The sequence below is a fragment of the Acartia tonsa genome, chromosome 9 (genome assembly GCF_053477335.1).
Source record: "Acartia tonsa isolate MP-2025a chromosome 9, ASM5347733v1, whole genome shotgun sequence".
In the NCBI taxonomy this organism is placed as follows: domain Eukaryota; kingdom Metazoa; phylum Arthropoda; class Copepoda; order Calanoida; family Acartiidae; genus Acartia; species Acartia tonsa.
The window spans coordinates 4,846,398-4,863,567 of record NC_137268.1 but is presented as its reverse complement, the minus strand read 5'-3'; the positions used below and the strand labels follow the sequence as shown (position 1 = coordinate 4,863,567).

The window sequence follows — 17,170 nt, the reverse complement described above, 5'->3', positions numbered from 1 at the left end:
TCACAGTTTTGTTTTAATTTTTTATATTTCTAACTTGATTTATATTTCAGGTTTCTGTGGAATTTCATTCTTTAACTCTTCTGATCTAAATTTCACGGCGAATCTAGTTCTAGTGCTCGGATATGGCTGATGGAGAAAAAGGAGAGCGGGGTAAAAATGAAGGCAAGCGTGGACGGCCGCCTAAGCGTCCTCGGGAGACTGACAGTCAGGATGATGATGGAACTCCCGAAAGTTGGGAGGAGGATGATGCTGTGGCTGAGGATGTTGGTGCAGGTGCCAATGCGAATGTGGAGTCGGCGTTGGGCGAGGTGGAGAATGACGTTGTGCCTGAAAGCATAAAAAAATATGTTAGGGCAATGTTAAAGGAGCATACGACTGTCAAAGGTCAGGTGGATAAGCTAACGGCGGCGAATAAACGGCTGGAGAATAAGGTGAAAGAGTTCAAGAATTCTGATGAGCATAAGAAGTTAGGCTATGATGTTGATTTGGCTACTATTAAGAAAAAGGTGGCGCAATTGCCAGCGGATGGGGATATTAGCGGTTTTTTGTATGAGACAAGTATGGGGGCTAGTGTATCTGCAGTCAAAGCGACGGGAGATGATTCGTTTAATACATCTTTCATTAATCGTTTGAGTGTGGAGGCTAAATTGGATTCTACAAATTTTGAGGCTAAAAGGGTGAAAAGTGCTCCTGGACATTTGAAGTTTTCGCAGATTGAGTTTTTGGGTCCGGTTGGGAATGGAAATTGGATGAATGTTCGTGAGAGTTGTCTGACCGAATATGAGAATCAATTGTTGGATATATTTCCTTTAATTGAGGAAAGGGCTGAAGTGCTTAAGGCCTATAAAAAGGTGGCCGGCGGTAGTGTAAGCCAACAGACTGTAGAGGAGCAGTTTAAGGAGTTTTGTCTTGTAAGAGGAGTCAAGTGGGATAGTGATTTTGTGCGGGATGCTCCATTTTGGGATGGAAACATTGATTTTGAGGATTATTTCTTATCCTTATGGAGGGTTGCTCGGTTCGCAAAGTTGGAGGATCCTATGCTTTTCAAGGACGTCCTGTACAATAGGATTTTTGAGTGCAAAGGGAAGAAGATGGGGAGGCTTATTACGCCGGAGGCTAATGCTTCCCTAAGTGCTTTAGGTTATTACCTGTTGATAAGAAGGTTGGTGATACCCTTTGCGGATACAGAGTCAGCTACTGAATTCTTCTACGCCCTGAAACAAAAGAGTGGTCAGAATGTGGATGTGTTCTTCAATGCTAAGTTACGGCTGTTTAGGCTTATGCATCCTGGTCAAATTTCTAGACAATCTTGGCGTGATTTCTACAATAATGTGGCTAAGAATTTGCTGTTTTCTGATTTAGCTAGAGATATGGCTAATTTCATTGAATCTATGCATTACCTGGAAGATTACAGTGCTTTTTTGACTTATTTGATTCGCAGAGGTCAGCATTACATAAGCTGGGCCCGTTCTGGACACGTTTCACCTGAAAATGTAACGTCCTGTTATTCTCAGGCTATGGAAGGGTTGAAGCTAGAGGATTCTAGGGAGGTAAAAGCTAGGCCTGTAATTAGTGAAGTGCATGTATCTGATTTGGAGGGCAGGACTGAGATTGGCGATAATAATGCGTGGATTGAAGGGGATGATGATATTCCTTGGGATCAGGTTGAGAACGTGATTGGGGCTCTGAATTCGAAGGCTAAAACTATGATTTGTTGGTATTGTGGGAAAAAAGGTCATGTAGTGGCTAGTTGCTGGCAGAAGAGAGACGGTAAGCCGCCAGCTCCTGATTCTCGCATAGGAAAGACCAAAGCTAGGTTTTTCTCAGCAGGTAGCGAAAAGAAAGAAGGTTCTGGAGTGCCTAATAATAGGGTAATACCTGAGCAGTTTCTGAAGAAGACAGTCAATCAGGTGGGGCCTGTTGTGGATTCTGAAAAGAGCAGAGATGAGAAACAGTATGAGGCTATGATTGCTGACATAGCTAGGAACAATTTTCAGCAATATCCTATGTAATGGATATGATTGATTCGATATATAAATTTCATTTTGGGATGAAATTTATAGATCGTTCTTTTATTCGTATTCATTATATAGGCTATAGTACTGTAGTTGATTTTTTCTGGGTTTGCTATGTGTAATTAGTTAATTTTGCTGTTTTGTATTCAGATAATTGCTCTCAACTTTATAAAGTATTACTGTCTTGCTTATTCTTCAGTCAAGGTGTGATCGTGTTAATGAAAACAATATATATATATATTTATATATATATATATTTACTATATATTATATTTTGATAGGTACCTATGCAAAGTTGAAGTAAATGTTAAAACTTTGAGAGGTACTTACTTGTATGAGAAAAGGCTTGGTGTGTAGCTGTGTGTTGCTGGTAGTCTGGAAGGTGTACAGGATTTCATAAATCGAACAGTATGTTGGCGGCTGGTGACGGATGGAGGGCTGACTGCTGTGTAGTGGAATGATGTATATCTAAAATTTAAAATTAATTGACATGGATATATTAATTATTTGTAATCCTGCATGGAGATTTTAATTCGAAGATATATGGATAGAAATGACTAGTGTTTTTAAGAGATTGTGAAGTTTTTGAAGATAACTAAAATGCCTATTTGTGCGGATTTAGATTTCTTTGTGCCAGGGGCTGATATTACGGTGAAGGAGTTAGGAATTATTGATACAGGAAATAATTTTAATTCTTTAATATCTAGAGAAATTCTTGATAAACATGGAATTGAGTTTTGTCCTGCTAAATTATCAGCGTATTCAGTAGATTTAAAGAAAGTTAATATTATTGGATATGTCGAGTTGAAATTTAGATTTGCTGGAACTCAAGCTGTATTTACGGAGATATTTTATGTACCTGAGGTGACGAGTAGGTTGGTGAATCTTGGATCTGATTTCCTGAAAAAGAATAAAATTAATATTTGTTTAGATGAGGATAAGTTTGAATTTTGTGGGGAATCTGTTCCTATTAATTCCTGTTTACAGAGACAGGTGGTGGCGGAGGTACAGAAAATTCCTATTTTGTCCGGACGAATGAATTCTGAAATTCCATCTAAACCTACCTTGCCAGGGATAAAGGAGGGGGGTGGGTTTGGAGAGTTATATTCAACGAAGTATAATGTGAAGTTGCTGGACAAAACTATTTTTTATCCTGGAGGATCTACAGCTGTTGTGCATGTGGCTGGATTAAAGAATGATGGGTTTTGGTATGTGTCCCCTAATTCTTCTAAGATGACAAGTGGCAATGGGATTATGATTATTGAGGGAGTGTATCAGCCACGGAAAGATGGGTCCTGCGTGGTTAATGTAGTTAATGCGTCAATAAAACCTATTACCTTGCTGAGAAATGTGAAGATGGGGCATTGTTTCGTCATGGATAATCAAGATGTCACCTGTAATAAAACAATTAATGAGTTGGATAAGCCAGAAAAGTTGTCGGGGCAAAAAATGCATGAACGGGTACAGTTTATTATTCAAAAATTGAAGTTAGATGAAAATCAGATGATTAAGGAAAATCCAGAATTGAAACCTAGGATTATTAAAATTTGTTTGGAAAATTTTGATATCTTTTCAATGAATGATTCAGATATTGGTGATTGTCGATTAATGACATATAATATAGAATTGTTACCTGGAGCTAAACCTGTGAAGGCCAGAAATATTCCGTTGAATCCAGAGTACGATGCTAAGTTGAAAGAACAGTTAACCAAATGGCTGGACGCCGGCATTATTGAAGAGGGTTTCTAGGATTGGTCTAGTCCTATTTTTGCTGTGAAAAAGAAGGCTGCACCTGGAGCAGAGGCGAAGTTGAGGTTTGTCATCGATTTCCGCAATTTGAACAACGTGACTAAGCGGGTGGCGTGGCCGCTGCCACTGATTTCTGATAATCTGACGAAGCTGGGTTCTGGCAAGGTGTTCAGTACTCTTGATTTGACAGCTGCCTACCATTCGATGACTATGGATGAAGACTCTAAACCGTTGACAGCTTTTAGTGCAGCAAACAGGATGTATTTGTTTAACAGGTTGCCATTTGGGTTGTGTAATGCACCCAGCCTGTTTTGTGCTCTGATGGATAAGGTGCTGTCTATCCTGCCAGGTATGTATGGATTCTGTATCAGTTACTTGGACGATCTGATCGTGTTTTCATCAAGTCCAGAGGAACATGTAGAGCATCTGCAGGCACTGTTTCAAGTTCTTAGGCAGGTCAACCTGAAATTGAATTTAGATAAGTGTGATTTATTGACTAGAGAATGCCATTATTTGGGGCATATTATTAGTGCCGATGGATTGAAAATGAATCCTGCATATTTGGAACGGATTAAGGATTGGGGCAAGCCTAGAACAGGGAAGGAGTTACAGAAGTTTTTGGGATTTACCAATTATTACAGAGGATATTTTGCTGATTATGCCAAGAGGTCGTGCATGTTGGATAGTCACAGGAATGACACTATAATAAAGTGGACAGAAGAATTGAATAGAGTATGGACTGAATTTATGGAAATGTTCAAGACTGAGATGTGTAAAGGCTATCCTCAATGGGATAATCCTAATCTTTTTATCGTGGACGTAGATTATAGTTCTCAGTATTTTGCAGGGATTATTTCGCAAGAACAGGATGGTGTAGAGAGAGTGTTTGGTGTCTGTAGTAAAAAGTGTAATGCTGCGGAACAAAATTATCCTTCTTATAAAGGAGAATTAGGTGCATTAGTATATGCATTAAAGAATTTTTTACACTTTTGTAGGTTTCGTGAATTTTTGGTTCGGAAGACAGTATTTCACTAGTGCATTATAAACGTTGGGCTAAAGGATCAATAAACGGTGTCACCTATCGATGGATAACTTTCTTGCAAAGTTTTGACTTTACAGTTATCCATCGACAGGGGACTAAGCATGTGAATGTAGATTATTTGTCGAGAACTGAGTTAGATTGTAAGGAACATCGACTGAAGGATTGTCAGGAGTGTAGAGAGACAGATAATAAAATTTTGGATCCTTACCTGGATGATTCACCATTTCTGGATCAAATCTATTCCATTATGCAGGTACATTCTGCAGAGGATGAGGTGGATGTTGAGTTTGTCTGGCAAAGTAGTCTTCAGCAGGACGAGATCCTAAATGAAATAAGGTTATGGATATTGGAAAGGAGACAGTTGTCGTCTTATGAGAGGGCGGAGTTATCGGGCAGAAAAGAACTATTGTACAATCTTATTGGCCATATGTATGTGTTAGAGGGGGTTGTAATTTTCAGACAGCCTTTGGCCGAAGGGGGTTTTGTCGAGAGGCCTGTAGTGCCTCTTACCTTATACAATGATATATTTGATTCAGCTCATGGTGGATATGGTTCTGGACATAGAGGTGTGCAGGAGACAATACGTAAAATAAATGAGAGATTTTTTATGCCTGGCGTGAACAAGTTTGTGGAATCGAGAATGCGAAGTTGTATTACATGTTTGAAAAAGGCTGGAAGTAATCCTAAACATGTTTCACCTATAACTCATTCTGTTCAAAGTGGTGAAGTTTTTGCTAATATGTCAGTGGATCTAGTTGGTCCTTGGACTCCATGTTATCATCAGGGACAGACGGTTAAATTTGTCTTAATCATGGTTTGCTTATTTTCTAGATATGTTTTTACATGTCCGTTGGTTGATGCTAAAACTGAAACAACTGTAAAGGCTATATTGGAAAATTTTGTACCTACCTATGGTTTATTTAGGGCTTTGAGATCGGATAGAGGTACAAATTTTACAAGCAGTGTGTTTAAAGGGGTGATGAAAGGATTGGGGGTGGATACTGTCCTAGTTCCCCCCAGGAATCCAAATTCGAATCCTGTAGAGAGGCAAAATCAGAGTTTGTATGCTGCTTTGAAAGTAGATGAAAATCATGGAACAAAGGACTGGGCTAAAAAATTACCTTTGGCTACGTTAGTGATTAACTGCTCCAAGAGTTCTAGAACTGGCTATTCTCCATTTTTTCTGGTTTTCGGTCGGCAGCCACGTATTCCCCTCGATTTTCTATCACCAGTCCCGTCTGTTGAATCTTCATCCTCGCGGTCGTATTTGGAATTTCTGAAAAATATGGAGGATGTAATTAAGAGAATTTCTACAAAATCCAAGTTATATTTAGAGGTTCAAAATAAACACAGAGTACAGAAGGAAGCATTGAGGGTGACAGATGTTTGTTATGCTTTCTTTAATATTGTGAAGACTGACGTGTCCAAGAAATTACAGTCTTTTTATGGAGGGCCTTTTATTGTAGTTAAGAAATTTTCGGATGCATTGTATGAGTTGGCACCTTTTGGGAATAATCCCATCAAGAAAAATCAGGTTGTGGCTAGAGATAAAATTCGAAAAATTCATGCTCGAACGGAAGTTTTAGGAGAGGAGGTTAATTTTAACGTTTTTCCTTTACCTGAAATTTGTCCGTCCGATGAGATATTTTTGGAGGTTGATAATATGCCTGTAGAGAGGGAAACTGTAGAGGAGAGAGAGAGTGAAGATGTTGTGTATTTGTCATCTGAAAATGATGGTTTTGAATTGGCAGAGGAAAGACAGAGTGACGAGATCCAGGAGAAGGAGAGTGAGGTTGCGGTTGATAATGACAGAGTTTCAGGGGATGGAAATGAGTGGAACGTTAATAGAGAAAATATACCTGTAGGGGAAGGAGTAGAGGTGGGAGTGACAGATGAATCTGTGGTGCCTGCTCCTGTAGTTGAGGGTAATTTTGACTAGGTTGAGCTTCCATCGGAACAGTCGTTTTTGACTATGGCGCCGCCGCAATCTTCACCTGAAAGATTAGTAACAATTAAGAAAAGTGGATCACGGGTGGCGAAATATTTATGGGACACTGGGAGGAGGTTAAGATCTCAGGTAGGGGGTCCTGTGGTACATGTTCAGATAGGAACTCGAGGACGGAGAAAGTAGGGAAAGGAGAGCTGATAATAATTATTTTTGAAAAAAAATATTATATAAATATATATAAATATTATAAAAATATATTATAATAAGAGTTCATGAATTGTTATTTGATTATTTTAATAACAAATATGTGCTGACAAAGCTAGTAGGTGGAGAGTTGTTCTACAATGAAAGGCTAAATCAGTTGATATTTGCGGGTGAATTGGTGAACAGTTATCAGCTAATAATGTCTGGTCATAATAATAAATTCAAATCAGGTAAATATTTTTTAATTTGGGGATTGTGTTTAATATCCTGTGGGGCTGATGTGATACCTGTGCTAGTAAAGGAGTGTGTTGGCGACGGTCCTGAATTGAGGGCTTCAGAATGTACAGTGTTTGGACAGCATGAGTTTAATGGAACAATCAGTGGTCATCTGTTAAAAAAAGTAGGAGTGAGATTTTTGCCCGCGGTACAATGTCACGTCGACAGAACGGTTCACACCTGGTATTGTGGCAAATATAGCCACATACATTTAGGGGCACCAGCTGTGGTTAGTAGTGATGAGTTAATTTCTAGTGAAGATTGTAAAAGGATGGAGGAACAGAGGGTGTTAGACATAGATGGACGACGGTTGCCTGTAGCGTTTTATGATCGGTCAATGACTTATTTCATAAATGGTACCATTCTGTATGAGGATATGATGACGTATGGAATTGACCCTCAGTGCAGAGGGGATGGTATTTATTTAAATAATACCTTTGTGCCTAATACTTTTCAGGAAGTTCAAATTACAAGTTATTTGAAAAATATACAAATTTCAATGTTACCTGATAACAGTTGTTTTCTTGAGGATCAGTTCATTGGTGCACATTGTCTGGAGTCTGATCTGCGGCTTGGGCTTGATCGAGTGATAGTTCACAATAAATCACAGGAAGATAGACGTCATTTTAGTTATTTTCGGACTGTTGAAATTGTAAATTTAACTTTGTTTACATTTTTTAATATGGCGGATGATGCTAATAATCAGGGTGGCCAAAGTTGGTTGGCGATTTCTCCACAGTTTTCGTTGGGATTGAAACTGGGGAAAAAAGTGGAGTTTTCTGACTTTCTGACTGATTTGCATTATTTTCATACCAACGTTCCGGATGTATTTTAGTGGATTACAACAGCTAAAAAGAATTTTTTTCCTTGGATGCGAAGAAAGGAGGAGGATGGTGCTTTATTACTACAGCTAACTTCTTCATACCATCAGGTGGAAAGGATTTTGCAGGCAGAACAGGGGTGTTGGGAGAATAATTTGTTTCATTCCAACATCAAACAAGTCGGAAATTTGTTGGTACAACATCTAGGGGAGATGGAACTTGTGTCTGTGTGTAAAAAAAGATGGTTGAACGTGACTTTAGGAGCGAATTTGCCGTGTTATCTTGGTCATTTTTCTTTGTTCATGGACGGTAGAATTGTTGCTGTAGAACCGTTCACAAGATTAGTTAAAAATGTTTCCTTGTTGATGGTTGTCGAGTGCAGGAAAAATCCGGTATTTGTGAGAGTTAAACCTGGATTATATCTAGGCAACAAGGGGGCAGGAATGCAGCTGGTTCAGACTAAACGGCTGGAGGATAGTTGGTTGAAGGTACCGTTGAATTTTGAGCATCTGTTGGATAAGGGAGAGAAAGGACAGGTGTTGGAGTCTGTGGAAGAGGCTAAACTTTCGGAATTGGCTGCTAATTCACATGCTTTTGTTGTAGAGGTTACAGAAGATTGGTTTGTACATTTGTATAATACCTCGATTGATTGGTTGACTAATAGTTGGCAGCATTTTGTTATGGCTGTGATGGGTGCTGCGGGGGTGGTTGTTGGATTGCTGTGTGTTGGTTGTTTGGGCAAACTGTGTAACTGTGTTAAATTTTCGCGTTATCCTTCGGGAAGACAGTAGTTAAAATTTGGCATCCCTGATAAATATAATTTGTGTAAAGTATTTCGTTTTGAATGTCGTCTTATATATGAAAAATGTTAAAATATTAAAATGTTAATATTTAATTATTGATTATTATCAGGAAATGGAGATGGAAACGAGAGGCGGTATCAGCGGGCGTCTGGTCGGCGGGAGGAGCGTGAACCGTCTGTTGAGATGCTGGATGCTGGTAGAGCTAATCGGCGGCATGTTGTGTATAGAAGAGATGATAGGAGGCAGTATGATGTAGAATCGCCCAGGTATGAGCCTGGGTATGATGACGAGGACGATGTTGGCAACGTGGGCCTTGAGGTTGAGCTTGATTCCAGGGATCGTCTGCCTAGTGAACAGAGTGGTTCGGAGCTAGACAGTTGGGTTGAGCCTCCAACGGACAAGCCTGAACAAAAGGGGGCAGATACTAGTTCTGGTGAGGGACGGCGCAGGTTTGGTAAGTTTGTGCCAAATCAGGCTGCTGGGTCGGTCAGGACTAAGGGAGCCAGCAAGGCTTATGATGATGCTGGGGAAGGTACTTCCAGAAGGGGCGTGGTCAAGCGGCCTGCTGGGGCAGATTCTCTTGGGCCTAAACAGAAGAGGGAGTTACCAGATTTGCGTGCTGAGGTCGAGAGAAATAAGGCTGAGCGCAAGAATGACAGACGTGGTTTGGCGCCGTTCAGTGATGAAGATATAGGTAGAATCAGTAATTCTGTTGCTGTGACTCTAAAGCCTATGGTTGAGGAAAAAATTCGTGAGGCTGTAAAAGAATCAGTCAAAAGTTTGAACACTGCACAGAAACTTTGGCAGACGGACGGTCATAAACGGATTAAAGATATGTTGGCCACGCATAAGAAGGATCTAATGGAATGTATAAGGAAGGTAGATACGGAGGTACAGCAAATGGTGGCTACTTATGCCCAGCAAAAGGCTTCTTATCTGGTACAGCGTGTACAGACAGCAATGACTGATAATTGGGAAAGTAGTTCAACCAAGTTGGGACAGCAGGTGGGCCAACAGGTGGAAAGTGTTTTGGCAGGGCAGGGAACTAAGGTTCAAGAGGCTATTTCTGAGATGGCGCAAAAAGAGGCTGAAGTGCAAAGGCACCTGTCTAATATTTTTAGCGAGCTGTCTGAGATCCGGTGCAGAATAAACAATGACTTACCGGCGGCGGCATATTGGCAGTTGCAACAGGCTGGGACTTCTGGCGGTGCTGAGGCTAACAACGGGGTGATGATGGTTTCGGGAGGTGTTCAGGTCACTGGTGGTGTTGAGATGGAGGTGGCAATGCCGGCAGATGGGTCAGCGGTTGCTGCAGAGGTGGCTGTTGCGAATGATACTGCCTCAGCGGTAAATGATGCTGTGATGGTTGCTGTAGGAGGGCCAGTAACTGCTGCAGCGAGTAATGCTGTCATGGCGGCAACAGTGGGTGTCTCGGCTGAGGTTGGTGGAGGGGCGCTGAACACTCCTCCTCCAGTGGGTGAAGGAGATGAAGGACTTGAGGCCGGGGTTAATTTCGATGTAGGTTCACCCAGTGAAGACATTGATCCCAGTTTGTTGGATCAGCCTGATGGATGGTGAAACCATGCTTAGCTGGATGGTTTCAGAAGGGGGTAAATGTCATATATTTATGTTGTGATGTCATATATTTAAGTTTGCAGACATATTTTAGTTGTTACTCTTAATTACTCTTCAATTGCTCTCAGAAAGAATAAAGAGAAAATATATTTAAGTCAGTTGATATTGAGAGTCCTAACACAGAACATTATCTGGTTTGGGTTCGAGTCTTTATTAAGACCAATACAGCTATTCACAGACATCCTACTACTTTAGATAGTTTACATAGGCAGATATTCTATCCCTTCAAAGTGCATAGTTAATTAATACATTGTATTAATTAAACAGACAGTCATCCTGTTGCTTGGTGTCCTGATATACAGACAGACATCCTGCTACTTCAGAACTTTCCAGCTTAAATAATCAGTAGTTTTGAATTATTAATATATTTAATCATTTCTAAATAAAGTATCAATATATAATCTTATTTACTCAAAAACTGCATTTAATCCAATATAATAAATACTTAAAAATCTGTTTGCATTTTGAATTGAATATTAAGTCTACTCTATCATTAACTTATGTAAGTCTGTCTATTTCACACAACATTTTTCCATCTTTCATCGAAAGGAAATATTTTAGGTTGAGGTTGAAATAAAAATAAAATAAAATTTTGTAATGGGTATATTATTACTTGGATATTACACCAGATTTGTTCTCTAAAAAAGTGAAACATGTAGCGGGCTAAAATAACGATTCTCCCCTTCCATCCCCTCATAATGGATGAATGAATTGACCAATAAATGATGTCCATTGTCCATATTAGCAACCTAAATTGACGACAAGTTTCCCCTATCATAATATCCATAATCTTACATATATTCTATGTCCATTAGTTTAATATTTCCAAATGAAGAAAGGAATTAAATAAATTAAGATTTCATAACCCAAGGGATGGGGTAATGGATTATAAATGATTAATACAATGAAGAAGGTATGTTGGTTTTGAAAACAGTTATTTAATTTATAAAAACGATAAATTTTTATGGCTAATCTAAATATGTCGGATTGAGTTATTATTTTCGGTGAAGCTTAAGATTCGTTTTTAGAAGATTTTTCATGTTCGTTTTGCGGATTAAATGTTTTACTAATATCAAACTACCATAAAAAAGAATCAAAATAGACACAAGAAATATGTCTGTGATCTATAGCAATGGCCAATAAATAGATGTACATCCCCAATAATGATTACTCCTTCTGTAGATTGCAATTAGTGGTTGAAACGTTTAGACACTCAACTTAATGAACCAACCAATCAAAAATCAATAAGTTCCCAAAGATGTTAATCCAACAAATAAAAAAAAACGTTATTATAAAACTTTTGGGACTAGTGTAATAAACAGACCAAATATCCCTCTTTCCTGATGATATGTATGTAGATTAAAATCATTAACAGAAAATTAAAATTATTTAGATTTAACTGAAATTGGCAAATAAAAATTTAATCCTTATATCAAAGTAATAGGATGTCTGTGAAAGTGTGTAGCGAAGGATCTCTGTAACCGCCAAACCGATATTGTTCTCCTTTACATTAAAGCTTCTCATAGGTCTATAGAAGGTTTATAACTATTTTGGAGGAAGGCACCGCCAAACTGTTGCCCCTTGAGGCGCAGCCAATAGTTAAAAACATTTAAACAAACAGTTATTTTATTACATATGATGACTTATATTTAAAGAAATATTTTTACAAGTTGTACATTTATACTTTTAGATTTATAATATTGTATAACAATTACTATTATAATGCATTTTTGTATAATAAACTTATTTAAATTTAACATTTTATAATTTTTACTTTTTGAATTGATTGACTTTAAGTATTCAAACATTATTAATTTAAATAAAGAAATTCTAAGATTTATGTATATATTAAATTAAACATTTTATAAATTAAAAAGCTATTCTATACAAGAAAGAGAGGGGACAATAAGCTGTTTATTACACTAGTCCCCAAAGTTTTATTATAACGTTTTCTTATTCGTTGTTTAAACAACTTTGGGGAATCTTATTGAATTTTGATTGGTTGGTTCATTATGTTGATTGTCCAAAACGTTTTAACCACTTACTAATTGTAATCTACAGAAAGAGTAAATTTGTATATCACCATTGAGGATATACACCAATTTATCGGCCATTGGCTTATCCCTTAAGATCCCTATGTTATTTAGGATATAATTTTTGTATCTAAATCCCCCTAAGAATTGTGTAAAACTTATTTTTATCCCTTTAATTAGATTATCTAGATACTCTATATACTTATTTCCTATTAATATCCCCTCTCTCCCACTAAAGGTCACAGAAAGCTAGACAAATTGATTTATAATCAGATTATTTGAAACAATGAATACCAAGAATAGATAAACAATTACTTCATTTCAAATTTGGAAACAAACACAAAGGACCGAGGGATCTAAAGGGATAAGACAATGGCCGATAAATTTATCTAAATCTTCAATGATGATATACAACATTACCCTTTCTTTAGATTACAAATAGAGGTTGAAACGTTTAGACACTCAACTTCATGAATCAACCAATAAAGTCCCCAAAGTTGTTAAGCTAACGAATAAGAAGTTTTTTTTTTGAGGACTAAATAACAGCCAGTTCTGTAACCATTCCTCAAAGTAAAGAGTTCCCCTTCCGCCTTTTTTACCCTATGCTCATTAAAGTAAACAATAGAGGGGGACGGGGTTAAATAAATGTCCCCTCCCCGTAAACCCTGTTAAAAATCAGCCAATAGCGTCAGGAATATTAACTCAGCCAAATCGCTTTGAAAGAGAAGAAAATTTGCTAGCAGACGAAAAAGGTCTCCAACACTGGAGCCAGGTAGTTGTCTGGGTTATACATTTATTCGATACTCCTTTCTTTTTTAACAAAATGTTTATTTTAATCTAGACTTAAAATCATTGATTTCTATCATAATATTTAAAGAAAAATAACAATTGTATCATAGAACAAATAAAAATATTTGATTCTTTCAAAGTAAGTTGCATTTTGCTATATCAAAATTTCAGTAGCATAAAAAATAAGGCACTTGAAAAGAATACATTATAATTTCACTTTATAGAGTAATTCAGACTTTTCGTGTAAAAATAACACATTTTAATTCAAGACAGTTACTTTTCCAGAATGGATTTAAAACCGTTCATTTCTGGTGGATTAGAACCGTTCCTGAACCATACTGACAAATCATGTATCGTATCGTATTTGGCATTCTTCACGAATGATAAAAAAAATTTTATCATAAAATCAAAACCTACCGGTTTTGTTGGCCCGAGACTTCGTCCCCTTTGAGGCAAAAAAATTGAATAAATCTTGTATTATTGTCTTTTTCTAACGGCGGAAAGCTGTCTATAATACGATGCGATGCATAACTATTCTCATCTCAACAATGGATAGTAGAACAAGGCAAATAAATTAATATGAAATTCTCATTTAACTTTCTTGTAAAATTATAAAATTATTTTTTTTTGAAAAGAAGGTGTATCAACTTTTTTTATAGCTAGCCGGTTCTTTTAGTAAGTAGTAGATGTAAAATTTCTCATAGAATTCAGATATGCAATCGGTTTTTTTTGTAGACCTCTTATTTTTTAAGTAATTTAAGTTAAAAAAAAAAAAAAATTAAGTCGATTTTAAGGTACTAAAATGCAACAAAAAAAAAGAAAAAAATGGCCATTATGAACAAAAATAGTAAGATCTTTAAAGTGACACCTTACTTTTTCAATTCTGTCAGGTAATTATTGAAAAAATCGATTTTTTTAAACCAACGAGAATAAAAACTTTGACATTAATTTTATTATTTCAGAGGTAAAAAAATATGGGTTCATATATACCTTTAGAATCAGAAAAATATTACGAATTCATTGTAAGCAAAATTGAAAAAAAAAGTTTACAATATAGTATATAAACTACAATAAAAGGAATTATATGAAAATATCATATTATATTGTACAGGCAACGTCTTAATTCTTGAATTGACTATAAAAATGGGAAGGGGGTAAAGAGGGGGTAAAAAAGGGAAGACGATAGTGTTGCCTGAACAAAAAATACAATTGGCCATTTGTTTAATTTTTTTTACTTTTTTTCAATTTTGCTTACAATGAATTCGTAATATTTTTCTGATTCTAAAGGTATATATGAACCCATGTTTTTTATGTCTGTTTGAGAAAATATTTAGATCTAAAGTTTTTATTAAACCGAGGTCAAAAAAATAGATTTTTTCAATAATTACTCAACAGAATTTTAAAAGTAAGGTGTCAAATTAAAGATCTTACTATTTTTGTTCTTACTGGCCATTTTCTTCTTTTATTTTGTTGCGTTTTAGTACCTTAAAACCGACTTAATTATTTTTTTTAAAAACTTAAATTACTTAAAAAATAAGAGGTCTACAAAAAAACCGATTGCATATCTGAATTCTATGAAAAATTTTACATCTACTACTTACTAAAAGAACCGGCTAGCTATAAAAAAAAAGTTGATACACCTTCTTTTAAAAATTTTGTCTGCTTTGTTCAATAACATTTTTCTGCCTCTTTGTTTTTGTATCACTAAAAAGACTTTTTTTAGTCCGACCTTAAAGTTTATTTTTCTGATTCTTCTGAGCTAGCTTTTTCCTCCTTGTCGCTGGAACATTTCTTGGAACCAATTTCAGAGTTGAGGGTTGCTGTCAGTTCTTTCATACGGTGCATCTGTAATAATAATAAGTGTACAGTTTCAGGGATCTAAAGGGATAAGACAATGGCCGATAATTTGATGCACATTCCCAATGTTGATACACAAAATTACCCCCTCGGTAGATTAATGGTTGAAACGTTTGAACACTCATCTAAATGAACCAACCATTCAAAATTCAATAAAAGTCCCCCACGAAAAGAAAACAATATTGTTAAACTTTTGGGACTAGTATTATAAACCAGGGACCTAAAGAGATAAGACAATGGCCGATAAATTGATGTACATCCCTAATATCAATACAAAAAATTACCCCTTCTGTAGATTACATTTAGTTGTTGAAATGAACCAACCAATCAAAATTCAATAAAAGTCCCCAAAGTTTTTAAGCCAACGAATAAGAAAACTTTGTGGACTATTGTTAAAATCTGCCCAATGTCCAATCCCTCTCTGATAAATAACAAGGATAAGAATATCATTAGTGACATCATTGTTAACACTAGGGTTGGGCCGGATACCGGATATCCGGCTGATTTTTGACGCTGGATATCCGATTCCGGCCGAATATCTGGCCAACGTTCGATATCCGGCAATTTACCGGATATCCGGCGTCAAAATCAGCCGGATATCATGTAACCGGAAAGTTTTAATATCCGGTATCCGGTCGGATATTGAAAATGACCGGATATCCGGCTGCATAACCGGCCAGACCGGATATCCGGCCCAACCCTAGTAAACACGCAAAAAGTCGTTGAGCTGTTAAGTTAGAATCATAATAGAGACAATAAAAATGACCATTAAAAACAAACTTTATCCGTCTATTTAAAATACCATCCATAAAAATCTTAATTTCTCCAAAAAAAGGTTTCTTACGGACTGACACTATAGGTATTATAGATTGGCTTCTCAACTAAAATAAAAACGAAGAAGTAAAAAGTTTCTTAGTTAGAAAATCAAACTGCTAATGAATGTTTCAAGAAGTGCAGAAATGACATTAATATTTCTAGAGAAAAAAATGTTAGGTAAAGTTTTAATTTTTCTCGTATTCATTCGAATCCGGTGGATAAGAACTGGTTCTCATCCATACGAAAAAATATGTCTAGCATCGTATTATATCCAGCTTTCCAGGAATATAAAAATGTATAATCATAAGATTAAAACCAGTTTTTTTAGCATGTGCCTTCGGCACCTAGGGGCTAAAAAACTGGTTTTAATCGTATAATTGTACATTCTATATCCGCGGAAAGCTGTTTATACTACGATGCGAGAAATAACTATTCTTGCATTTCCAAATTATTCATATCAAGGATGATAACATCCATGAAAACAAAGCTCGAAAATCAGACAAACAAACATTAACACTAGTAGAGTATCGACGCTTTAGAAGCAGAATATCATTTCATGAGTATACAATTGTGTGTGAAGTTATTATGCTTTCTTAATAGTACCGAAATGTTACAGGAATCATCATGTTTTTAACATAATAATAGCTGACCGTTAAGGACACACGGATCGATCTTAATCAAAGAAAACTTTTACTTTAAAAAAACGTATACTTTTTCTACAAGATACTGTTAGATTTAGTATATTAGAGTAGAAAGGTACATATTTAGGATCTACTGCAGTTCCAAAAATCTATGAATGCATAATTATCTCCCAGTGCAGAGAAATGCGCGAAAAAGACCTATTTTACGCGTTTTTTCTTCAGTGAAGCTTTCCCTGTGCATAATTGGATCTTGGCTATTCCAGATTATTTGTAGGCCTTCTTATGCCGCTTAAAATGGTGTGCGGTTATGATCTGTACGTTCAGCCGTTTGGCAGCTAGCAGCCTCTAAAATTCTTAGATTTTTGGAAATATTGCTTACCAGCAATATTCTACTGTGAACTGCAGTAGATCCCATATTTATATTGGTATGAGTGTTTATAGTACAAGCTATGGGTCACATGTTACACTGGTACCCAGTCTTTTAAAAAGACCTTCTAGCAATGGTTGGCTTAAAAACTTTGAGTACTTTCTCTCAAAGTGC

General features: G+C 36.6%; 2 protein-coding genes across 4 annotated transcripts in view; both read right to left on the bottom strand.

Moving 5' to 3' along the window:
• Positions 1–826: 826 nt before the first annotated feature.
• On the bottom strand, positions 827–8,050 carry LOC145328058 (uncharacterized). Of its 2 annotated transcripts, XM_080171609.1 has the most exons (10): positions 7,741–8,050; positions 7,246–7,346; positions 6,666–6,800; positions 5,928–6,082; positions 5,015–5,128; positions 3,649–4,226; positions 3,353–3,409; positions 2,875–2,915; positions 2,346–2,483; positions 827–1,929 (listed from the first exon to the last, which is right to left on the bottom strand). In XM_080171609.1, exons 6-10 carry the CDS (start codon positions 3,743–3,745, stop codon positions 1,903–1,905), a joined length of 360 nt encoding a protein of 119 aa, XP_080027735.1. In that variant the 5' UTR covers positions 3,746–4,226; positions 5,015–5,128; positions 5,928–6,082; positions 6,666–6,800; positions 7,246–7,346; positions 7,741–8,050; the 3' UTR covers positions 827–1,902. The 2 variants fall into 2 exon arrangements, with proteins under 2 accessions (XP_080027735.1, XP_080027736.1); XM_080171610.1 differs by lacking the exons at positions 5,928–6,082; positions 6,666–6,800; positions 7,246–7,346; positions 7,741–8,050 and having other exon boundaries at positions 5,015–5,496.
• A 4,067-nt stretch (positions 8,051–12,117) lies between these two features.
• The window catches only part of Neurochondrin (neurochondrin), a 48,111-nt gene continuing 43,058 nt past the window's right edge, over positions 12,118–17,170 (bottom strand). Inside the window, exons 30-31 of one of the 2 annotated variants that reach the window (XR_013882317.1) lie at positions 14,956–15,160; positions 12,118–13,915 (exon numbers count right to left, since the gene is read on the bottom strand). Coding sequence is in view for 1 of the 2 variants with exons in the window: in XM_080171614.1 (XP_080027740.1) it covers positions 15,053–15,160 (108 nt within the window). In the remaining variant the exon portion in view is untranslated. Of the gene's footprint in view, positions 15,161–17,170 lie in introns of both variants that reach the window. The other variant, XM_080171614.1, reaches the window with a different exon arrangement.

What these genes read in the sequence shown, in the direction of transcription:
- LOC145328058 (XM_080171609.1), bottom strand. Translation starts at nt 3,745, where the DNA reads ATGCCGGCGTCCAGCCATTTGGTTAACTGTTCTTTCAACTTAGCATCG. An exon ending in TCTTCACATTTCTCAGCAAG is followed by an intron (nt 2,916 to 3,352) that starts GTAATAGGTTTT and finishes ATTCTTTTTCAG; the next exon opens with GAAATCAGATCCAAGATTCA. An exon ending in CAACCTACTCGTCACCTCAG is followed by an intron (nt 2,484 to 2,874) that starts GTACATAAAATA and finishes TTTAAATTTTAG; the next exon opens with ATATACATCATTCCACTACA.